The sequence below is a fragment of the Trichosurus vulpecula genome, chromosome 4, assembly GCF_011100635.1.
Source record: "Trichosurus vulpecula isolate mTriVul1 chromosome 4, mTriVul1.pri, whole genome shotgun sequence".
NCBI lineage: Eukaryota > Metazoa > Chordata > Mammalia > Diprotodontia > Phalangeridae > Trichosurus > Trichosurus vulpecula.
Window position 1 is genome coordinate 136,991,169 of NC_050576.1, and position 21,035 is coordinate 137,012,203.

The window sequence follows — 21,035 nt, forward strand, 5'->3', positions numbered from 1 at the left end:
GAGAACTCCTATGAACATGCTTTGTAGGTCTCCACTTTAATGCATTTGTTCTTTAAGGTTCCTCTAGCTAGAAAACCCTCTTTGGCCTGCTCAATTTCACCCTGTCCATTAAAAATTAACTCAGATGCTCCCTTTTATGTAAAATATTTCCTGATCATTCCTTTCATTCAGCCCTAAGTCAACAAGCAGAAGGGGAGGGAACAAGCGTTTATTAATTGCCTACTATGTGCCTAGGAACTGTGCTAAGAGCTTTATCATTATTTCATTTAATCCTCACAACAACTATGTGAATTATAGGTGCTATTATTCCCGCTTGACAGTTGAGGAAGCAGGCAGTGTTTAAGGGACCTGCCCAGGTTCATATATAGCTATTAAGTGTCTGAGGCTGTTTCAGTATCAGTTCTCTAGCTTGAACCTCTTAGAACCTTTTCTCTTTCTCTTTCTCTCTCTCTCTCTCTCTCTCTCTCTCTCTCTCTCTCTCTCTCTGTCTCTCTCTCTCTCTCTATTTCTCTCTCTCTTCCTTCCTTCCTCCCTTTCTCTTTCTCTCTCCCTCCCTCCCTCTCTGTCTCTCTGTCTCTCTCTCCCTCCCTCCCCCTCTCCTTGTCTTCCCCTCTCCCTCCCTCCCTCCCCTTCTCCCTCTCTCCCTTCCTCCCTCTCCCTCTTTCCTTTCCCTTCTTGTCCCTTCCCATCCTGTTCTGTCCTGTCCTTTTCCCTCTACTGAATTGTAACCTTAATATTAACCTGTTTGGTGAACAAGAGTTCACCAGTCTTGGTTAGATAGAGGACCATCAGGCCTTACAATGTGTTTTGTCCCTGTGCAGTCTAGGCTTTCAGACAATGCCATCTGTTTTGCCACTAAGGACCCTTGGACCTCTTTTCATCTACTGTCCTGCCATAGAATTCTATATATGTTATCTCTTCCAACTATAATGTTAGCTACTTGAGAGCATAGACTGTCTAATTTTACTATTTTTATCCTTACTGCTTGAAACACAATAAATGCTTAGTAAATGCTTATTCGTTGATTTATTCATGAGAGCTAGTGTAACATTATCTAAACTTCTGTCCTTTAGCAGCTTGTACATAGGTTAGCACATAAATAGGCATTTAATATGCTATCAAACGTAGCATATGTTTGATGTTTAAGTCAGGCTGAGGTTTGTTTTTTGGAGGGTAATGGAGGTCTCTAAGGGACCTCTTTTAATGAACAGATAATCACAGAATTATAGAATCTTGGAATTAGACTGAACTTCAACGATTATCTTGTCCAACCTCTACTCCAGTCATAAATCCTGTCTGCAAGATTTCATGATGAGTAGTAATCATTTATTTCTATTTGAAGACTTCAAACCATTTGTAATTAATTGTCTTATGAGAGTGCCTTCTTAATTTTGGAGCAGATTCAGTGATTAGGGAACTTTTCTTTAGTATTGGGCTGAAATTTTCTGTTGGAAAGAGAAACTTAGATATTTGTGTAAAACTTTTTAGTTCTTTGTAAAAATTAAAAAAAATTGGTGTTGGGGGCGGAGCCAAGATGGTGGCTGGTAAGCAGGGAATAGTCTGAGCTCCGTACGGAGACCCTCCAAAAACTTATAAAAAATGGCTCTGAACCAATTCTAGAACGGCAGAACCCACAAAACAGCAGAGGGAAGCAGGGCCCCAGCCCAGGACAGCCTGGGTGGTCTCTGGGTGAGGTCTATCCCACACGGAGCTCGGAGCTTGGAGCTGGGAGCTGGGAACGGAGTGGAGCAGAGCCCAGCCTGAGCGGCGTGGACCATCCAGACCAGAAGCCGGGTGGAGGGGGCCCTAGCGCCCTGATTCAGTGAGCTGTGGCAGTTACAAGACTTCTCAACCTACAAACACCAAAGACAGCAGAGAAGGTTAGTGGGAAAAGCTGCGGGAGTAGAAGGAGTTCACAGTTCGGCTTCCAGCCCCTGGGGCAGCGGAGGTGGGGCAGCTACAGCTGTTGTTACTTCCAGCTCCAGGCCCACCTGGTGGGAGGAATTAAGTGGCGGATCAGAGCAGGGGTGCACAGCATGCCGAAGATCTAAGCCCAGTTCGGGTTGGGGGTCCTTGGGGAAGGAGCAGTGCTCGTGCGGCAGAGCTGGCACCTCCCCCCCAAACGTGGAACATAGAACTCTGTAATCTACAAGCAGTCATACCCCACTGAAAAACTCAAGGGTCAAGTTAGTTGGCTGGGAACATGGCCAGGCAGCGAAAATGCACCGAGATTCAGTCTCAGACTTTGCATTCTTTCTTTGCTGACAAAGAAGACCAAAACATACAGACAGAAGAAATTACTAAAGTCAAAGAGCCTACAACAGAAACCTCCAAGAAAAACAGGAACTGGTCCCAGGCCATGGAAGAGCTCAAAAAGGATTTGGAAAAGCAAGTTAGAGAAGTAGAGGAAAAATTGGGAAGAGAAATGAGAAGGATGCGAGAAAACCATGAAAAACAAGTCAATGACTTGCTAAAGGAGACCCAAAAAAATACTGAAAAATACACTGAAGAAAACAACACCTTAAAAAATAGACTAACTCAAATGGCAAAAGAGCTCCACAAAGCCAATGAGGAGAAGAATGCCTTGAAAGGCAGAATTAGCCAAATGGAAAAGGAGGTCCAAAAGACCACTGAAGAAAATACTACTTGAAAAATTAGATTGGAGCAAGTGGAAGCTAGTGACTTTATGAGAAATCAGGATATTATAAAACAGAAACAAAGGAATGAAAAAAATGGAAGACAATGTGAAATATCTCATTGGAAAAACCAATGACCTGGAAAATAGATCCAGGAGAGATAATTTAAAAATTATTGGACTACCTGAAAGCCATGATGAAAAAAAAGAGCCTAGATACCATCTTTCAAGAAATTGTCAAGGAGAACTGCCCTGATATTCTAGAGCCACAGGGCAAAATAGAAATTGAAAGAATCCATCGATCACCTCCTCAAATAGATCCCAAAAAGAAATCTCCTAGGAATATTGTCACCAAATTCCAGAGCTCCCAGATCAAGGAGAAAATACTGCAAGCAGCCAGAAAGAAACAATTTGAGTATTGTGGAAACCCAATCAGAATAACCCAAGATCTGGCAGCTTCTACATTAAGAGATCGAAGGGCTTGGAATGCGATATTCCGGAGGTCAATGGAGCTAGGATTAAAACCTAGAATCACCTACCCAGCAAAACTGAGTATCATGTTCCAAGGCAAAATATGGATTTTCAATAAAATAGAGGACTTTCAAGCTTTCTCAGTGAAAAGACCAGAACTGAATAGAAAATTTGACTTTCAAACACAAGAATCAAGAGAAGCATGAAAAGGTAATCAAGAAATGGAAATTGCAAGGGACTTACTAAAGTTGAACTGTTTTGTTTACATTCCTACATGGAAAGATGATGTGTATGATTCATGAGACCTCAGTATTAGGGTAGCTGAAGGGAATATGCATATATATATATATATATATATGTTTATGTATACATATAAGTGAATGTGTATGTATGTATATCTATGTGTATATGTATGCATGTGTATGTATGTATATATATGTGTGTGTTTTTATGTATATATATACATATATATATATATATGTAAAAGAGAGAGAGAGCAGACACAGGGTGAGTTGAAGATGAAGGGAAGATATCTAAAAGAAATAAAATGAAATTAAGGGATGAGAGAGCAACATACTGAGAGAGGGAGATAGGGAGAGATAGAATGGGGTGGATTATCTCGCATAAAGGTGGCAAGAGGAAGCAGTTCTGTGGGAGGAGGGGAGAGGGCAGGTGAGGGGGGAATGAGTGAACCTTGCTCTCATCAGATTTGGCCTGAGGAGGGAATACCATACATACACAGTTGGGTGTCTTACCCCACAGGAAAGAAGAGGGAGGAAGATTAAAAAAAATAAAAGGGGGGGGATGATGGAGGGGAGGGCAGATGGGGGTGGAGGTAATCAAAACAAATACTTTGGAAAGGGGACAGGGTCAAGGGAGAAAATTCAATAATGCGGGATGGGTTGGGAAGGAGCAAAATGTAGTTAGCCTTTCACAACATGAGTATTGTGGCAGGGTTATACATAATGATACATGCGTGGCCTAGGTTGATGTGCTCAACTTCTTAGCGAGGGTGGGTGGGAAGGGAAGAAGGGAGAGAATTTGGAACTCAAAGTTTTAAAAACAAATGTTCAAAAACAAAAAAAAAAAAGTTTTTGCATGCAACTAAAAAATAAGATACACAGGCAATGGGGCGTAGAAATTTATCTTGCCCTACAAAAAAAAGGAAGGGAAAAGGGGATGAGAGGGGAGGGGGTTGATAGAGGGGAGGGCTGACTGGGGAACAGGGCAACCAGAATATAAGCCATCTTGGAGTGGGGGGGAGGGTAGAAATGGGGAGAAAATTTGTAATTCAAACTGTTGTGAAAATCAATGCTGAAAACCAAATATGTTAAATAAATAAATTCAAATAAAAAATATAAAAAAATAATAAAAATAAAATAAAAATAAAAAAATACAAAAAAAAATTGGTGTTTTTGAGCAAATTAAAGGAGCCATTTCCAATTTTTTTTTAGGCAGTGATTTGGAAACAATGCTAAACTTATTTTTGTTTGGTTAATGTGGTAGTGTTTGGTGTGAGCAGTGGTCTTCAAAGTGTAGGCTGTGGCATCACTCAAAAGGGTTTGTGGTCAACCAGAGGGTGGGGAGATTGGTTGTATTTTACCCTCCCTCCCATAACCAATTGTGGGGCATGTTTTCAACACACTTATACCTGCCTTTCACCCATAATTGCTCAGTACTTCCCACTGTGTTCACTCCTACCTTTTGAAGATCCATTTCCCCCTTTGTACATCAACTGCAACCAGGGTACCTACCGTAGCAGCTTCACAAGGGCCTTTGGAAAAATTCTACCTACATTTTGCACCACTACCCCCAGCTAATCACTTCCTTAGGCTCTGTGTTTTAGAGCATTAATTTTTGAAAAAAAAAAGTAATAAAAACTCCACCCTCTTCTCCTTTTTTTTAAAAAATTTTGTGTGTGGTAGAGTGAATTACACAGGATTAGCAGGCATGAGGTTTTGAACTACTCTGCAGATTTCAATGTATTATCAACTGCCTAAACCTACTCTTCTAAACTACTCTATTCCTGTTGGGGATCTGACCCCCTTCTAGTAATTCAGGTTTCCAGTTTGGGTGGTATCTTTGACTCTTTAGTCTTTTTCATCTTTCAAGTAGTTACTAAATCTTGATATTTCTGTATCCACAAAATTTTTGGCATCTGTCCTCTTCTTTGCAGTCACATAGCCACTATACTAATTTAGGCACGTATCAACTCTGCCTGAATTGTTGTACTATGTTCCCAATTGCTTCCTGTGTCTCATATGTATTCCTTCTCCAATCCATCTTGTGCAGTTGCCAAATAAAATTTTCTGAAGTGCAGCTCTGACCTGTCATACTCTAAAATCCCGCCACTATGCCCCCCCCCCCCTGCCCCGCAGTAGCTCCCTATTGACTCTTAAGATCAAATATAAATGTTGACATTTAAAACCCTTTATAACCTGATCCCAGCCTACCTTTCCACTCCTATTTAATGTTTTTCTCCTTCCATACTTTTTAGTCAAGGCAGTCTTGGAAGCTAGGTTCAGCGGATAGAGCACTAGACTAATCAAAACCTGAATTCAGAAAGCCTCAGATGTGAACTGTGTGACCCTGAGCAAATCACTTAACCTCTGTCAGCCTCGATTTCCTCATGTATAAAATTGTGATAATATAATATCTACTGCTCAGGGTTGTTGTGAAAACCAAATGAAATGATACTTGTAAAGTGCTATATCAGTGCTATGATGCTGCTGCTGCTGCTGCCAAACTGGCCTTTATATTTCTTACAGTCAGGCAGAAATACAACTAAAATGTACAAACATGAATAGGAAATAAAGGTATGATACTATCCATTAAGCAAAATCATATAAAGGAGGAGAAATTAATACCTAAAAACTTTCTGCTGAGTTGAACTCAGAGCCAATTTACTTTCTCTTGTGTTTGCATTGTGTGGTAAATAAAGAGACTATTACTCTTGCTGAACACATTGCATGTTCACTGGCTTGTGTTCTGTATTTGATGGTTATGTTGTGTCTTTAAATAAAGAAGCATCTTGAAAAATTTAGCTCTTTTGTTAGCTGTGTTACTAACAAATAGCAATTATTTATAAGTATGCTATCCTGTAGGGCATATACAAGGATTTAGATTACAAACTAATCCTCAGGAACCTTAAAGTTTGTGCAGTTAGTATTAAGAGGGACTGGTTACGTAAAAGGTTTGGAGTTTAAATAGATTAGTTGAAGTGAATCACTATCACTAGAAAGATGTCCTGAAGACATCTTAAAGTCAACATTCCATAAACTGAACTCATTATCTCCCCTCTTCCCTTCCCTTCCCCTCCCCCCAATTTCCTCCCTTGCAAATGTATACTGATTTATTTTGTGGTTACTTGTAAAGAGCAAATTTTTGGCCATGCATGGTAACTCATGAAGACTTTCTTCTAAGATATTGAGTGGCTATATGTATCCGTAGGGGTAGTTTCCACACTGATGAAATGATGAATTCTTGAACTATTAAGGAATATTGAGCTTCTGGAATGTTATATATTTCACCTGAGAAGTAGCAGATAAAAACATTCGGATTGGTTGCCGTGAAATAATAGAAATTTTGAGAAAAAATAGAAAATTTTTATACTACTTTCATGCATTTATTTTCTGTTTTTTAGAACACAAAGCTTTGTAAGTATTAATCATTTTCTTAACATTGTTTCTATTAACTTCTCAAGTCAGAAGTTTCATTATCAATTGAAATATGTCACAAGATCAGGGAAGTACATTCATTATAGAATTATTTAATACATTAGTTGCTTAATTTGAAGAACCAAATTTTTATGTGGGGTCAGGCAGTTGAAGACATTTACAAAGAATTAGTTGTTTGTTATTGCTGTATGAGTTACAAGAATGGAAAAAAAAAGACATTCTTTCTTCAATACTTCCTTCCAGGCTGAGTCATCACTAGAGAGTGGGAAGGGCAGCAGCAGCAAAAGAGAATCCAAACCCCAAAGCTGATATCTCAAAGTATCTTTTCTTGAAGTTGAGGGCTCAGAGGGGAGCCATCATGAGCGATGTTACCATTGTGAAAGAAGGTTGGGTTCAGAAGAGGGGTAAGTGCTAAACAAAACTGAAAATTCTAGTAAGAATAAAAATTAAATTGTTGGTAATAGTTTAGGGGTCTGTTGCGAGTTGCTTGAGAAGAAAAATGTAATGCCTGACATTTTATGTTACCCAGTTGACAAAGTGAAACTTGTGATCTGTAGTGTATTATGTTTTCTAGTTGGAAAAAAAATATTGCTATGTGTTACAGTTTAGGTGTTGGCTTATATTTGAAAACATCTCTTGTAATTCTTGAATATAATCATTTATGATTTGGCTGGCAAGTTAGCCATGACTTTTTGACTTTCAGTTGCACCTTATAGGTGTTTTTGAAGAAACTTAAATGTTTTGTGTTTTTCCAAGGTGGCCCAAAGTGCTCCATTCTGAATAAATGGTTCAGAGTGACTTTAACTCTTAACAGATTTTAAATACACATGTGTAAATGCAGATGTATATGCATATGTACATAAATATATATAGCTTCTAATGTGGTGCATTAGTCATTTGGATGCTGTACTTTTAAAAAAAATAACTTGATGGGCTTTAATGTTTTTGGGGGGTGGGTGGGAGGGAGTCTATATATAGATTAATGGGAACTGATGCTACGGATAATTGAGGCAAGTCATGGATGATAAAGGATTTTTTGATTTTTAAATTTGTATTTTAATTTTTGTTATTTTATTTGAAATATTTCTAGAATTAAAATCATTTAGTTTAAACAAAAATAATTCACATACGTCATTTTTATTGACATAAAATGAGATAGGATAATGAAATGAATGAAAAATTTAATTTATCCTTATCCCTCATAAAATCACCTGCTTATGGAGTAAATGTGGTATTAGAAAGCCAGGGACTTTAGTGTAGTTGCTGAGCAATTGCAGTTTACTCACATGACCACATTGAGTGGGATGGAACTATTCCATTCTCAGGATTTCAAAGTTCCTTTGTAGCTATTTTCTGTGTCAAAAGTTATTGGCAGACATTGAGTTCTTTATAGAATTTTTTAAAAAAAGATTTTTAACTTTAAAAGAAGGTTATATTGATGCCTTTTTTTTATACTGACATTTCTTAATATTCCGCCTGATCCCTATCCCCTTGTCACAAAGAAAACAGTTAAGCAAAGCCAGTTGATACAGTGAACAAATGTAGCATTTCTCTGTTGAGTAGAGAGAGTTGTATTTCATCATCTATTCTTCAGAAATGATTTTGGTCATTTAAAAAAAATTCTGAGTTTCCTTGCCCTTTATCTGCTGTTTTCTAAAAAAGTTACACACTGCATTGAAATACACACACAATGTATTATTGAACCATTTCTATGTAATTTTCAGTATTACAATTTAAAATATACTTTCAAAGATTGGTATTGTATGTAGAACACACCCCAAAGGGTGTCTCTTCTTTAGAAAGTACTTTTCCTGCTTCTAAATTTTGCTTGCCTTTTCTCCATAACCGTGACTGGTTTGGTGACTTATTAAATGAAGCTTTGCATTGATGATAGTTTGCCATATTCTTAAGTATCTCAACTGAACTATTGAAGAAAAATATGCAAATTTGGCCTTCCAATTAAATTGTTTGACACCTTTTGGACACTGTTGGTCATCTTAGCTAACATATACAATCTGTTATTTAGAGATATCATGAAAGATTGTTTCTGGGATTTGAATATACCTTGAATCAAATGATTGTCACCCCAAATTCAGTACCAGCAGTCATGATATCCATGAAGCTTAAAAGATGGGTGTTAATTTTATCTTCTAATATCAGCATTGTAAAAGATTTCCACATTATATTTTTTGTGGACTAAATCTTATTTTATTTGCATTTTTGATATAAATATGACGCCTAGGAATTACATAGCTCCTTCGTTTTCAGTGACTGTTAACCTTGAAAGACTATTCTTTATAACAAATAGATTCTTTCATTATTTTGATTACTAATGATAAATAAAATCCTTCTACATAAAAAAATTAGGATTATGTTATACTTTAATAATTTAGTAACAACAAATACTAAGTAAAGTGGTTATTATAGATTTTCTTCATCCCAGGTATTGAATCACTAGATTATTGTATCTCCTGCCTCAGTACTAGCTTGTGCTTCCCCTAAGAGGTACCATTAAGGCATCACTAAGGGTATAAAGTACACATTAATATGATGTATTCAAGGCCTCAATGTATAGGTTTGCTGACAGTGATCAACGTATTTACCATTAAGACATCACTAAGGGTATAAAGTACACATTAATATAATGTATTTAGGCCTCAATCTATGGGTTTGCTGATAGTGATCAATGTATTTCTAAAGTAAATGCTAAGCATTTTGTTCTTTAGGTCTAATTTCAAAGCAAACAGGGCTGATATTTACTCATATCTAAGAAATGTTTGCAATGTTTAGAACTCAGTACATTAACAATGTGGGTAATTCAGTGGGTATGGAAAAGTTGCAAATCATAGGGAAATATAAATTGCAATATTATAAGTATAGGGTTTTGCTGTTTTAAAAAAACTATTTTGGTGGTTGTTCACTTAGGCGTTCGTCACTTACGTAGGACTGGTCAAAATTTCTGTTAGAGATTAATATTATTCAAATTGCTGTTATCTTCTCCTTTTTGTAATTTATTTTGCACAACTGAGCCATAACTATGGTAAGTAATTTGTGTTTTGCCCTAGGGCACTAAATTTAGAGGGGTCTGACAGCACTTGCGGTTCTTTAACATCTAGAAACAACAGAGCTTTCTACTCAGTTATTAAGAATAATTAGTTAAAATGGGAATTTATCCCATATTGGACTGCAATGAGCTGCTCTCCCCATTTCCACCTCCCTTCTCTCTCCTTTTATCTTCACTCCTCCCATCTCCTCTCCCTCCACCTCCCTCCTCACCCCTAGTAACTGAGGAAGTGACACTTTCCCTGGGAATGATTTCTGATACTTCTCTCAGTCACAAAAATTCTTAGATGTGACTCTTTTGCATAATTCTAAGACATTTTTATTGCCAATTTTTTTTAATGGGTGAAGAAACTGCAAAAATGCGTTAACTTCTTAGGACCTTTGTAATATTTAACTAATTGAATATTAGTGCTGTGTTGTTCCTTTGTATGTTTCCAGATGATAGGGATTTCTTTCCAAAAATAAGTGACTGGAATTATATTGTACCTTGCAGTATAGTTGTGGCTTCATTGTCAATGATATTTAAGAACATTATTCTCTGAAAATATTTGCTTCATAAGTACTAATATGATTTATTTAAATATTATATTTATGGAGATTTGTGTACTAAATGGGTAATGGTGACTTCAAAATAGTAATGTTGAGAATTAAAATCTATAAGTCTTGCTGAATAAATTAATTCCTACTATGCAAATTAAGATGTAGGTAAATACTGAACTTTGTGAAGTTTTAGTATTTGATCAAAGTTTTATTTTTGTTGTGGCCTAATCAAACCTTAAAAATATATAGAACACAACAGAGGTTCTTTTGGACTTGTGTAGAGATGTGTGCCTTTTGTTCATACTTTATTCAAATCATGACTTCAGAAATAAGTTACTAAGTGAATAAGGAGAATGAAAATGATAGTACTATTTCCTGTTTACTACACAGCAGAAAACTTTTTCCATAAAGAGTAGTGCAGTCTCATTGTTGCAATGACTATATGATCACATGGCATGTTAGAAAAATTCACTTTGACTTTTGGAATTACGTATTGAGTGTAGAAATGTTATTGTTTAATTACATTGAAACCCTGAACTTTAGTTAACATTTTTCTCTTCCAATGTTGCCAGATTTGTCCTTGTAGTTTCAATTTTTAAGAACTCAGCATAGTCATATTCTTGAGAAGACAAGAGGCAGTGTGATCTTTGGTTTTTTGGTAGTTTTTATGGTTGGTATCTGTTAGTCTAGGACACATTGATCATCTCCTTATGATAGTGTGAGGTGTAGGAGACAGGAGTTGTGCATTCATGTTTAAGTACCATAACTTTTTGGAAGTTTTAGAAGTTAAGTTTCTAAAGTTTTTCTAGAATTTCTTTGATCTGTAAAATGGGCATATTACTACTTGTTACGAACTTCCTTGGATTATTTTAAAAATCACAAAAGGTAACACAAAAGTATCATGGAAAAAGGAAGGGCTTTTATAGGATTTGGAGCCAAAAGGGAACCTTGAAATCTAGTCCAATTCCCTTACTTTACTAATGTGGAAACTGAGACCTATGGAGGTGAAATGACTTAACCATAATTGACAAGGTGGTAAACAGCAGGGTGTGGATTTCAATCAAGGCCTTCTTATTTCAAATTCAGGATTCTGTTCATTATACCACAATTCTCTTATATAGAAATCATTACTATTTTCTTCTGACTAGACTTTAAATGTTGACATTCTGCTAGCATCTATCCTTGTTTATCTTCTCTTCTCTCTAAACTCATTTCTCTGCTATTTTGCCATCATAGCCTCAACTTATTTTTATGTGACCAATAGTTATTTTTTCTAGCCCTGATCTCTCTCTTGAAAAACATGGATTCAAAATCTAAAACTGTGTGGTCTTTGACAAATCAGTGCATCTCTATAGCTCATTTCCTATGAAATTAGACCTGATGTCTATTATGTTTTTATCTAGCTGTACTACTCTGTGATTCTGTTAGTTCTAGATCTTCATTTACAATTGGAATGCATTAGAAAAATATTTATCAAGCTCTTAGTATATGCTAAGCACTAGGTTAACTGCTGGGGATGCAAATAGAAAATCAAAACATTTCATTCTTTCAAAGAGCTCACATTCTAATTGAGGGAGATAATAAATAAAGGAAGATTATAGTAATAATAACTAGCAATTATAGCAGTTAATGTTTGCACAAGTACTATCTAATTCTATACTTACAACAACCCTGGGAGGTTGGTGCTATTTTAATAATCCCCATTTTACAGATGTAGAAACAGTTACAAGGCTAAGTAAATGTCTGAGGCGGGATTTGAACTTGGGTCTTTATGTATACAATTCCATCATTTTGTCCACTGGACTACCTAGCTGATTCATATTTGTGTTTAGTTCGTGGCAGATGGAAATACCATCTCCATTAGTATGCCTTGTTTATACTTCAGGTTCAATGTCTAAAACAAGACATCTTTTTCTTACCTAATTCTGATTTTCTTAATTCAGTTAATGTTGTCAGCATTGACCTAGATACCAGTGACTGAAACTTTGGTTTTATTTTTGATTTTTTTTCCTCTTCCATTTTGAATCTAGTCTCACTTGCCAATCAGCAAACATTTATTAAGTGCTTATTATGTGGAGTCATTGTGCTGAGCCCCAGTGATCCAAAGAACGGCAAAAGCAACTTCTGCTCTCAACATAGAAAAAAAAATAGGTCCATATAAGACATATACAGAGTAGATGGAAGATAGCCACCTAATCTTTAGAGATCCAGTTCATACTTCAAAGCATTTCATAAACTGTTCATCACTGGAGATGTTTATGCAGAAGCTGAATGACCACTTCTTTGCAATGTTGTAGAGGGACTTAATGTTTTGGGTGGGAGGGTTGGATTAGATTGAATTCTCAGGTCTCTTCCAACTCTGAGCTTCTGTAATTCCTTTGGCATGGATGTGATCCCATGACTTCAGAAATCAAAACCTTGCTGTACCTCCTTATTGCCTACCAAATAAAGTTTAAGAATTATCAGGTTAAAGCCTTCAAAACTCTTCACAGTGTCTAGAAAGGAGTGCCACTATCTTTCTAGCCATATCACACTGTTATCCACTAGTTTACGCTTCAGCAAAGTTGCTTTCCTTTTTATACATCTTTTCCTTTTCCCTTTGGAATCCCATAGCAATGCCTAGATTGGGCTTTGCTCCATATGTATGAGATTGTGCCTCATACAGATGTTCAGAGAAACTTTCTGATAGCTACAGGCAGAAAATCTTTTCTTTCTTCAGACTTTGCATGACACTTTGTAATTCTTATGTTCTGTTTTGCATCATGGTTATTTATATGTGTGTTGTATTGCTTCTATTAGATTTAAACTTCTGTCTGTGCAGAAACTATCTCACTTATCTTTGTGTCTCCCCTAGTGCCCAGTGAATAGTATTTAATATGTTGGTTGAATTGCGAGTGCTGAATTGAATTGAGCAAAGAAAGTACTAGTTTGGTGCTTTATTTTGTGAGAGTTCTGATTTTTTTTTTCTAGAAGAGGAGCTACCTTAGTCCCTAGGACAACCAAATTTCTATAAATATTATTATTATTATAGAGAGGGGAGAAAGAAAATTACAGAAATTACTTAATGGTAATATTTAATACTTAAATGCCACTTTTATCTCTTTTTTATTGTAAACTTCACAAACAAAACATTGAACATTTACATATACGTATGTGTGTATAGGAACAGAGGATTTTATGTGAAACCATGAATCTCTTTTATGAAGAGCTTGCCATTTTAAAAAAGAGTATAATAAATTCAATGTACTATTTTCAAAGTTTTCCTGTTTGTATTCCTTCTGAACTTCTTTTCTGAACATTTTAAAATGCTTGAATGATTCTTTTATTTCTTTTTTTTTTTTTGGCAACACTGTTGCCCACTTCCCTTTCCTCCCCAAATACCCCCTCAATGAGAAAAATAAAAGCACAGTCATTGTAATAAATAAGCTCTGTTATGCAAAACAGTCCCACATATTTGCCATGTTCAAAAATGTATGTCTCGTTCTACATCTTGAGTGCATCACCCCAGTCTCAGAAGTTGGGTAGCATGCGTCGTTAGTGATCCTACAGAGTTATTGGTCACTGCATTTATCAGGGTTCTTTAAGTCTTTCAAAGTTGTTTCTTTACTATATTGTTGTTACTACATAAATTGTTCTTGTGGTTTTGCTGACATGACTCTGCCATAAGTTAATATATACTTTTCCTAGGTTTGTGAAACTATCCCTTTCATCACTTCTCATGATACAATAATAATAATACTTTATTCACGTTCCCTAATTTATTCAGCCATTCCTTAATTGAGGAATTTCTTCCTTCCTTCTTCCCTCTCTCCCTCGGGTTTTGTCACGGATTGGTTCAATTTCCTTTGTCTTACAATAATTATTTAGAGAAGTGCTTAATAAATGTTTATTGAATTGATTTCTTATGTGCAGATATTTCTTCAAAATTTAAATTTTTTTGATGGTTTCTGTAGAAATAGTATTATTTAGAGAAAGTACAAGGATTTTGTCTCTCCAACTTAAGTTTGAATTGAACCTGTTTATTACAACTGTAACTGAGAAAAAGGTGAGGTCAAATAACTTGCTAGTTTGAAAATGTTATTTTAAAAAAATGGATTTTCTTTTTATCAAGGGAATAACATTTAAAATTATTTAACAAATCTTGAAGCTTAATGAGGTTTTGTTCTGTAGGATTATTTTTAAACTTTTAAACATGTCTTCTAATCTTTCACAGGTGGACTATTTGGCTAATGGCAAGACTATATTAGACTAGTCTATTGGTTAGTGAGAGGCTCCTATGGTAGAGAAGATGACTAGGGTACACCGACATTACAAAATGAGGAAACTAAACAGCAAAGAGCTCTGAAGTGCACCTGAACTAGACTAAAATGTGATTGGGAAATATTTAACAAAATAAATAAAAATATATTAAAGCACAGATAACACTACATTTTAAAATTTAGTCAGTATGTGGCCCAGGGGTCCTTATGTACTGATTAATGGTCCCTGTTTAGATTGACACCAATGCTCTACAATTTGGATCCCATCTATATTTGTATTACTCCTCTTCATATAACTCTCCACTGTGGTCAAGCTGGCCCACTAGATGTTCCCTGTGCAGGACATTCCATCTCTTATTCTTGTGTCTCTGCAGAAGTGGTTCCTTATGCCTATGATGGATTCTCTCTAGAGCTTTCAAAGGATACTTAGTTGTCTTCAAAACACAGTGCAGGTTCTTCCTCCTACATGTCCTTTTCCTCTAGATTCTAGCACTCTCCCCATCCTCAAATTACTTTTACTATTTCTTATATATTTTGTATTTATATCCTTATGTTTGTGGTGTATCTCCTCAATAGAATATAAACTCTTTGAAGGCAAGTTATTTTCTTTTGTCTTTTTATCCTCAGTACCTAGCTGTGTACACAGCTGGCACTTAGTAAATGCTTCAGTTGAATTGGATTAAATGAGGAAACTAAGGACCAGAGGGGAATATGCCAGATGGTGTCTAATTTCATACTGCCTATTTTTCTCTGATACTTAAGGCAAAAAAATTAAATAAATACTTTGAAAGTAGATTTCCTCCAGGAAACTTGAGTTTAATGATCTCAAAAGATTAAACTGCAAAAATTTTAGGAAAGCTAGGTTTTAGCAAAGCTTTTGATAAAACTATCTCACATTCTTCTTTTGAAGAAGATGGAGAAATATGGATTAAACAATAATGCAGTTAGATTTAATACAAGTTGGATGGTTAGACTCAAAGAGTAGTTGTTCATTGTTAGTGTCAGCAGGTAATCACAACTTCACAAAAATTATGTGAAAACTAGGTTTATTACAAGATAAATGAATATGCATGTGTAGTGCCAATGTGATAGCCACTGCTGCTGCTGTGAATGTGCTGGCGTATTTCTGAATTGCAAAATATAACAGACTCTCTCCATGGAAGAGGAAACCAAAACATTCCAACACCAGAAAGCCAAATCTATCATAGCAACAAAGAAATCCATCATATTAACTAAGAAATCTATACACATTACCAATGCAGGGGGCACTGCCATCCTCAAGCCTTCCCTCTGTTAGGGCCTTCCCACAAACAAGTATCATGAAGCAAAATCACTCTCTCTCTCACTCATGCTAGCTGCTCTGAGGTGTCTCTCTGCCCATCTCCTCTCCAAGCTCTAAATCCCTCCATCTCTCTCTCAGCTCTGACTCACTCCAACTTCCTGCTTCACCTGGTTGGCAAGCTCTTCCCACCACAGGCTCATGTGGCTCAGACTCATGTGACTCGAGCAGGTCACATTGGCCTATCAATGGATGGGAAATATCTTCCAATTTTCATTAGCATAACAGCATGTGGATCCCTAAGCAAGGGCAAAGAGTTTGTAATCCAAATAGAACCTTGCATATTTATGGTTTCTGTAAATTATGGCAACTCAGAAAGACAGGTTAAGTCAGATTCAGGGTTAACATGGCAAGAAGTCTTCATTGGAGTATTCCAAGGAAGGAATATCTTGCACACTGGATGAAGTCAGAATAAAAATTATTCTGACAGGCTAGAGCGTTGTGCTGAATCAAATAGATGAAATTAAATATAGATAAATGTAAAATCTCATATTTAGAGACAAAAATCAGTTTCACAAGTACAAGATGGGATGGTGTGGTTATATAGCTGGTCTTATGAAAAAAACCTGAGGGGTTTTAGTGCACTGCAAGTTCAATATGGGTCAGCAGTGTGATGTGGTTGCCAAAAAACTAATGCAATCTTTGGGCTTAGTTAAAATGAGCATAGCTTCCAGGAATAGGGAGGTGATAGTTCACTGTACTCTGCTTTTGTCAGAGCTCATCTGAAATATTGTATTTAGTTTTGGCTAAGGACAGTTATAAACTGGAGAATGTACAGAGTAGGGCAATGAGATTCTGAAGGGCCTTGAGTCTATGTCTTATGAGTATTATTTGAAGGAACTGGGCATGTGTAGACTGGAAAAGAGAAATTTGAGGGGAGGACATGATAGCTGTATTTAAGTACTGTATTTGAAAGGTTGTTATGATGAGGTATGATTAGATTTGTTTTGTTTCGTTCCAGAGGAAAGAATCAGGAGTAATGGAGTAGACGTTAGAAAGGAGCAAAAAGCTTCCTATTAATTAGAGTGGTCCAAAAGTGAAATTGGATACTTGGAGAAGTGGTTGGGTTCTTGCTCTTTGGAGGTTTTCAAGAAGAGTCTGTATATTCATTTATTGGATATACTATGATAGGTACTTCTTTTGTGTATGGCTTGATCTAGACAGCAACTGAGGTTCCTCTCAATTCACAGATTCTCTTATTCTGTAATTTTGTGCATGAAGCGGAAGAGAGCCATTGCATTTCTCTATTTAGATTTTAACATTTAATAAGTAAATTTAAATGTCAGAGAACTTCCTACGTGGTTTTTTAAGTAAAGTAAAAAAGTAAACTCCTCCTCCAAAAAAAAAAAAGATCCTGGTGCTAGGCCTTACGTGAGATACAATGTTTAGATAAGATATCAAACTTAATTTTGATAAAGGGATACAAGCAATTATAGTATAAAATGCCATATGATAAGTTCATCAGAGAGATAGATTCAAGGAGGAGAGAGAGATAGTATCTAGACCAGGAGTTCTTAACCTTTTTTGTGCCAAGAGACTCCTTTGGAAATCTGGTGAATCCTATGGATCTAACATATTATTAAATATATAAAATAAAACATATAGAATTACAAAGGAAACTAATGCTTTGAAATATGACTCAAAATATTTTTAAAATATTCACCCCAGGTTAAAAATTTCTGATCTAGAAGGATGGGAGTGGTCAACAGAGTATTTAATGTCAAGAAGTCAAGGAGTGTGAGGACTGAAATAAAACTATTAGATATATTGATTAGGAGATCATTGATGACCTATACAGAGTACTTTAATAGAGTCATCAAATGAAAATCAGCTTTGAGGAGGTTGACTAGAGAGCAGGTGGTGAGAAAGTGGGGATAGAAAACTTTTAATGCAGCAACACCTTTGAAAACATGCTGGACAAATACTGTTGTATGAATGATGAATATAATAGATTCAGAGACACTTGATAAGACATGAGTGATGCAGAATGAAATGAATAAAACCAAGAGAACAATTTACAAAATAACCATACTAATTTGAAGGAAAACAACTTTGAAAGATTTTAAAACTGTCATCGAAATAGTGACCATGATTTAGAAGAGTGACATTGAAGAATGCTTCCGACCTCTTCAAAGAGAGGTCATGATTAGAGGTAAAGAATGAGACAATATTTTTAGAAACAGCCAATGCATTTATTTGTTTTGCGTGCTTATACTTATTTATTATAAGTATAATTCCAGATTCTCTCCTTCCTTATAAGGGAAGGCATTGACTATGTGGGAGCTGATAATTTGTAGGTAGTTGTAGAAATGAAGAAAGAAGAAGGAAATAAAAATGTTAAATTTCAAAATTAAATTAAAATACATGAGAGAGCAGACACAAATTCAAAAGACACAGACAAGCAGGAGAGTCTTATTAGTACCATGTTATGTTTGATACATGCTTTACACAGTATATCCTCAGTATCAGAAATTCACATATTTATGTATGGTCCTTTTTTCTGTCCGTTTTATATTGAAATGATCATGTTTGTTGATGTTTAAATGTATAATTAAAAAGAAAATTTGTATTAAAAAATGCCTGACAGGAGATCATCTAGGATGCTTGAATGCTTCAATTGATGGAGAGCTCTCCACAAGAAGAGCCCTGTTGTATTGTTAGATAGCTCTAATTGTTTGAAAGCTCTTCATGTTGAATTGAAATTTGCCTTCCTGTAATTTACACTTAATTGGATCAAGTTCTCTCTCTGTCCTCTGGAACCATACACAATAGTCTTTTCTATATGATACCTTTAAGATATTCTAAGACTGCTATCATATGTTCTCTTTTCCGGAAAAACCTACTTCAGTATTTTCAATCCATCCTAATGTGATATAGTTGCCAAACCCAATCTTCTGATCTAATTTCCATTTGGATTAATTCTGGTTTGTCATTGTCCATTTTAAAATGAGACATCCAAGATTGAAAAAAAAAATGTTCTAGATGTGGTCTGTTTCAGAATATAGTGAAACTGTTACTCTGTACCTGGGATAATGTACTTCTCTTATCGCAGCTTACATTTTCATTGGTTTTTTAAAACATTATACTTAGACTAGACCTGTGGAACTCTTATCAAGTTTAACAAGATCTTCCCATGACAGAAGTGTAGTCTTTATAAGTGATCACAATTAACACTTGGAGCATACTCTTCAATTTTTTCACTGGTGTCCGACTCTTCATGACCCATTTGGGGTTATCTTGGCAAAGATACTGGAGTGGTTTGCCATTTCCTGCTCATTTTACAAATTAGGAACTGAGGCAAATAGGGTAAGGTGACTTGCCCACTGTCACACAGCTAGCAAGTGTCTGAATCCACATTTGACCTCAGGAGGATCAGCCTTCCTGACTCTGAAGTCAGGAATTAGAATTTATTAAGTATGAACTATGTGCTAGAACCAACTAATTGATAAAAGGTGATTGTTTTTTGGCTTATGTAATTCATTCTAATTTATTACCAAAAATCAGCTTGGTAATATGGATTGGATGTTAGCATTGTATTCTGCGAGTATTGTGGAAGCATTTAATAAAGATGGCATTGGTTAGAATTTAAGTTTTTGAAATTCTGTTACACATTGGGTTGAATCTTTGAAGAAAAGAAGAGAATTTGAATCATAGCCAAGACAGCAAATTTATTTTTGTGCTCTGGACAAGGTTTGAAAATCTGGGGTGCGTGTATTAGTATATACATATTGGGTATAAATCCTCTTATTGAGGAGGCTGAGGCTGACAGATCTCTTGAGCTCAGAAGTTCTGACCTGTAGTGGGCCAAGCTGATTCGATGTGCACCCTAAGTCTGACACGAGTATGGTGAGCCTTGGGGAGCAGAAGGAAACCAGGTTGCATAGTGAAGGGTGAGCCACCCCAGGTCAGAAACAGGGCAGGTCAAAACTCCTGTGATGATTTTAGGGGGATGAGAGCTGTCTTATTGACTCCTGCCTGCTGACTACAAACTTACTTATGTCTCCTCCATCCTTCTGAAACCCTCACTTGATTCAACCATGAGGAGAGTGAGCGAGTATGAGATGTTCAGCAATCTTAACTGGGTCCTCACTGAAGCATGGTCATTCTTTGATATATCCATGATCAATTCACTATCCTACTTAACATAGCAACCACTCCAAATCATTTCATCCCTCCCTTCATTCCCTCTCTCCATCCTATCAGCTTGAGGACCTTGCTTTACACTTCACCGAGAAAGACTGAAGCCATTCTTTGAGAGTTCCCTCTTACCCTGTCTTTTTACATCAGTCAAGCATCTTCCCACACTATTTTGTCCTTTAATCTTATGTCACATGGACAGGTGGCCTTTCTGCCTACCAGGGCAAATCTCTCTACATATACCTTTGATCCCATATGCTTCCTTCTTCAGATGACTGCTTCCATGCACTCTCACATCTTCAATTGCTTATTTTCTTTTGGCTCCTTCCTGCTGTCTACAAACATGCCCATGTCTCCCCCGTCCTTAAAAAATCCTCACTTCATCCAGCCATCCCCACTGTCTCTCATCCTTTATCTCTTCTCAGCTAAACTCATAGAGAGAGCCATCTATACTAAGTGCCTCCACTTCTAAACCTTTTGCAGTCTAGCTTCTGACCTCATCATTCAACTAAAATTGCTATCTCCAAAGTTACTAATAATCTTTTTAATTTGAGACAGCCTGGTGATGACATAGAGAGTCAGGAAGATCTGAATCCAGTTATTGCCTTAGACACTTACTAGTTGTGTGACCTTGAGAAAGTCTTTTAGCTTTTTCTCATCTGTTTAATATTGCCTACCTAGCAGAGGTATTGTGGGGATCAAATAAGATAATGTTTGTAAAACACACCTTAAAGGGCTACATAGAAGATAGTTATTATTATTGGGGCAGCTAGGTGGCACAGTGGTTAGTGTGTTGGGTCTGGAGTCAGGAAGACTTATCTTTCTAAGGTCAAGTCTGGCTTGAGACACTTAGTAGCTGTGTGATCCTGGGCAACCCTTTTTGCCTCAGTTTCCTCATCTGTAAAATGATCTGG

General features: G+C 36.3%; 1 protein-coding gene across 1 annotated transcript in view; it reads left to right on the forward strand.

The window, feature by feature from the left end:
* The first annotated feature begins 7,034 nt into the window (after positions 1–7,034).
* AKT3 (AKT serine/threonine kinase 3) overlaps positions 7,035–21,035 on the forward strand; it is a 429,482-nt gene continuing 415,481 nt past the window's right edge. Inside the window, exon 1 of the mRNA XM_036754934.1 lies at positions 7,035–7,187. Within this exon, the coding sequence (XP_036610829.1) occupies positions 7,142–7,187 (46 nt within the window). The 5' untranslated portion in view covers positions 7,035–7,141. The remainder of the gene's footprint in view (positions 7,188–21,035) is intronic.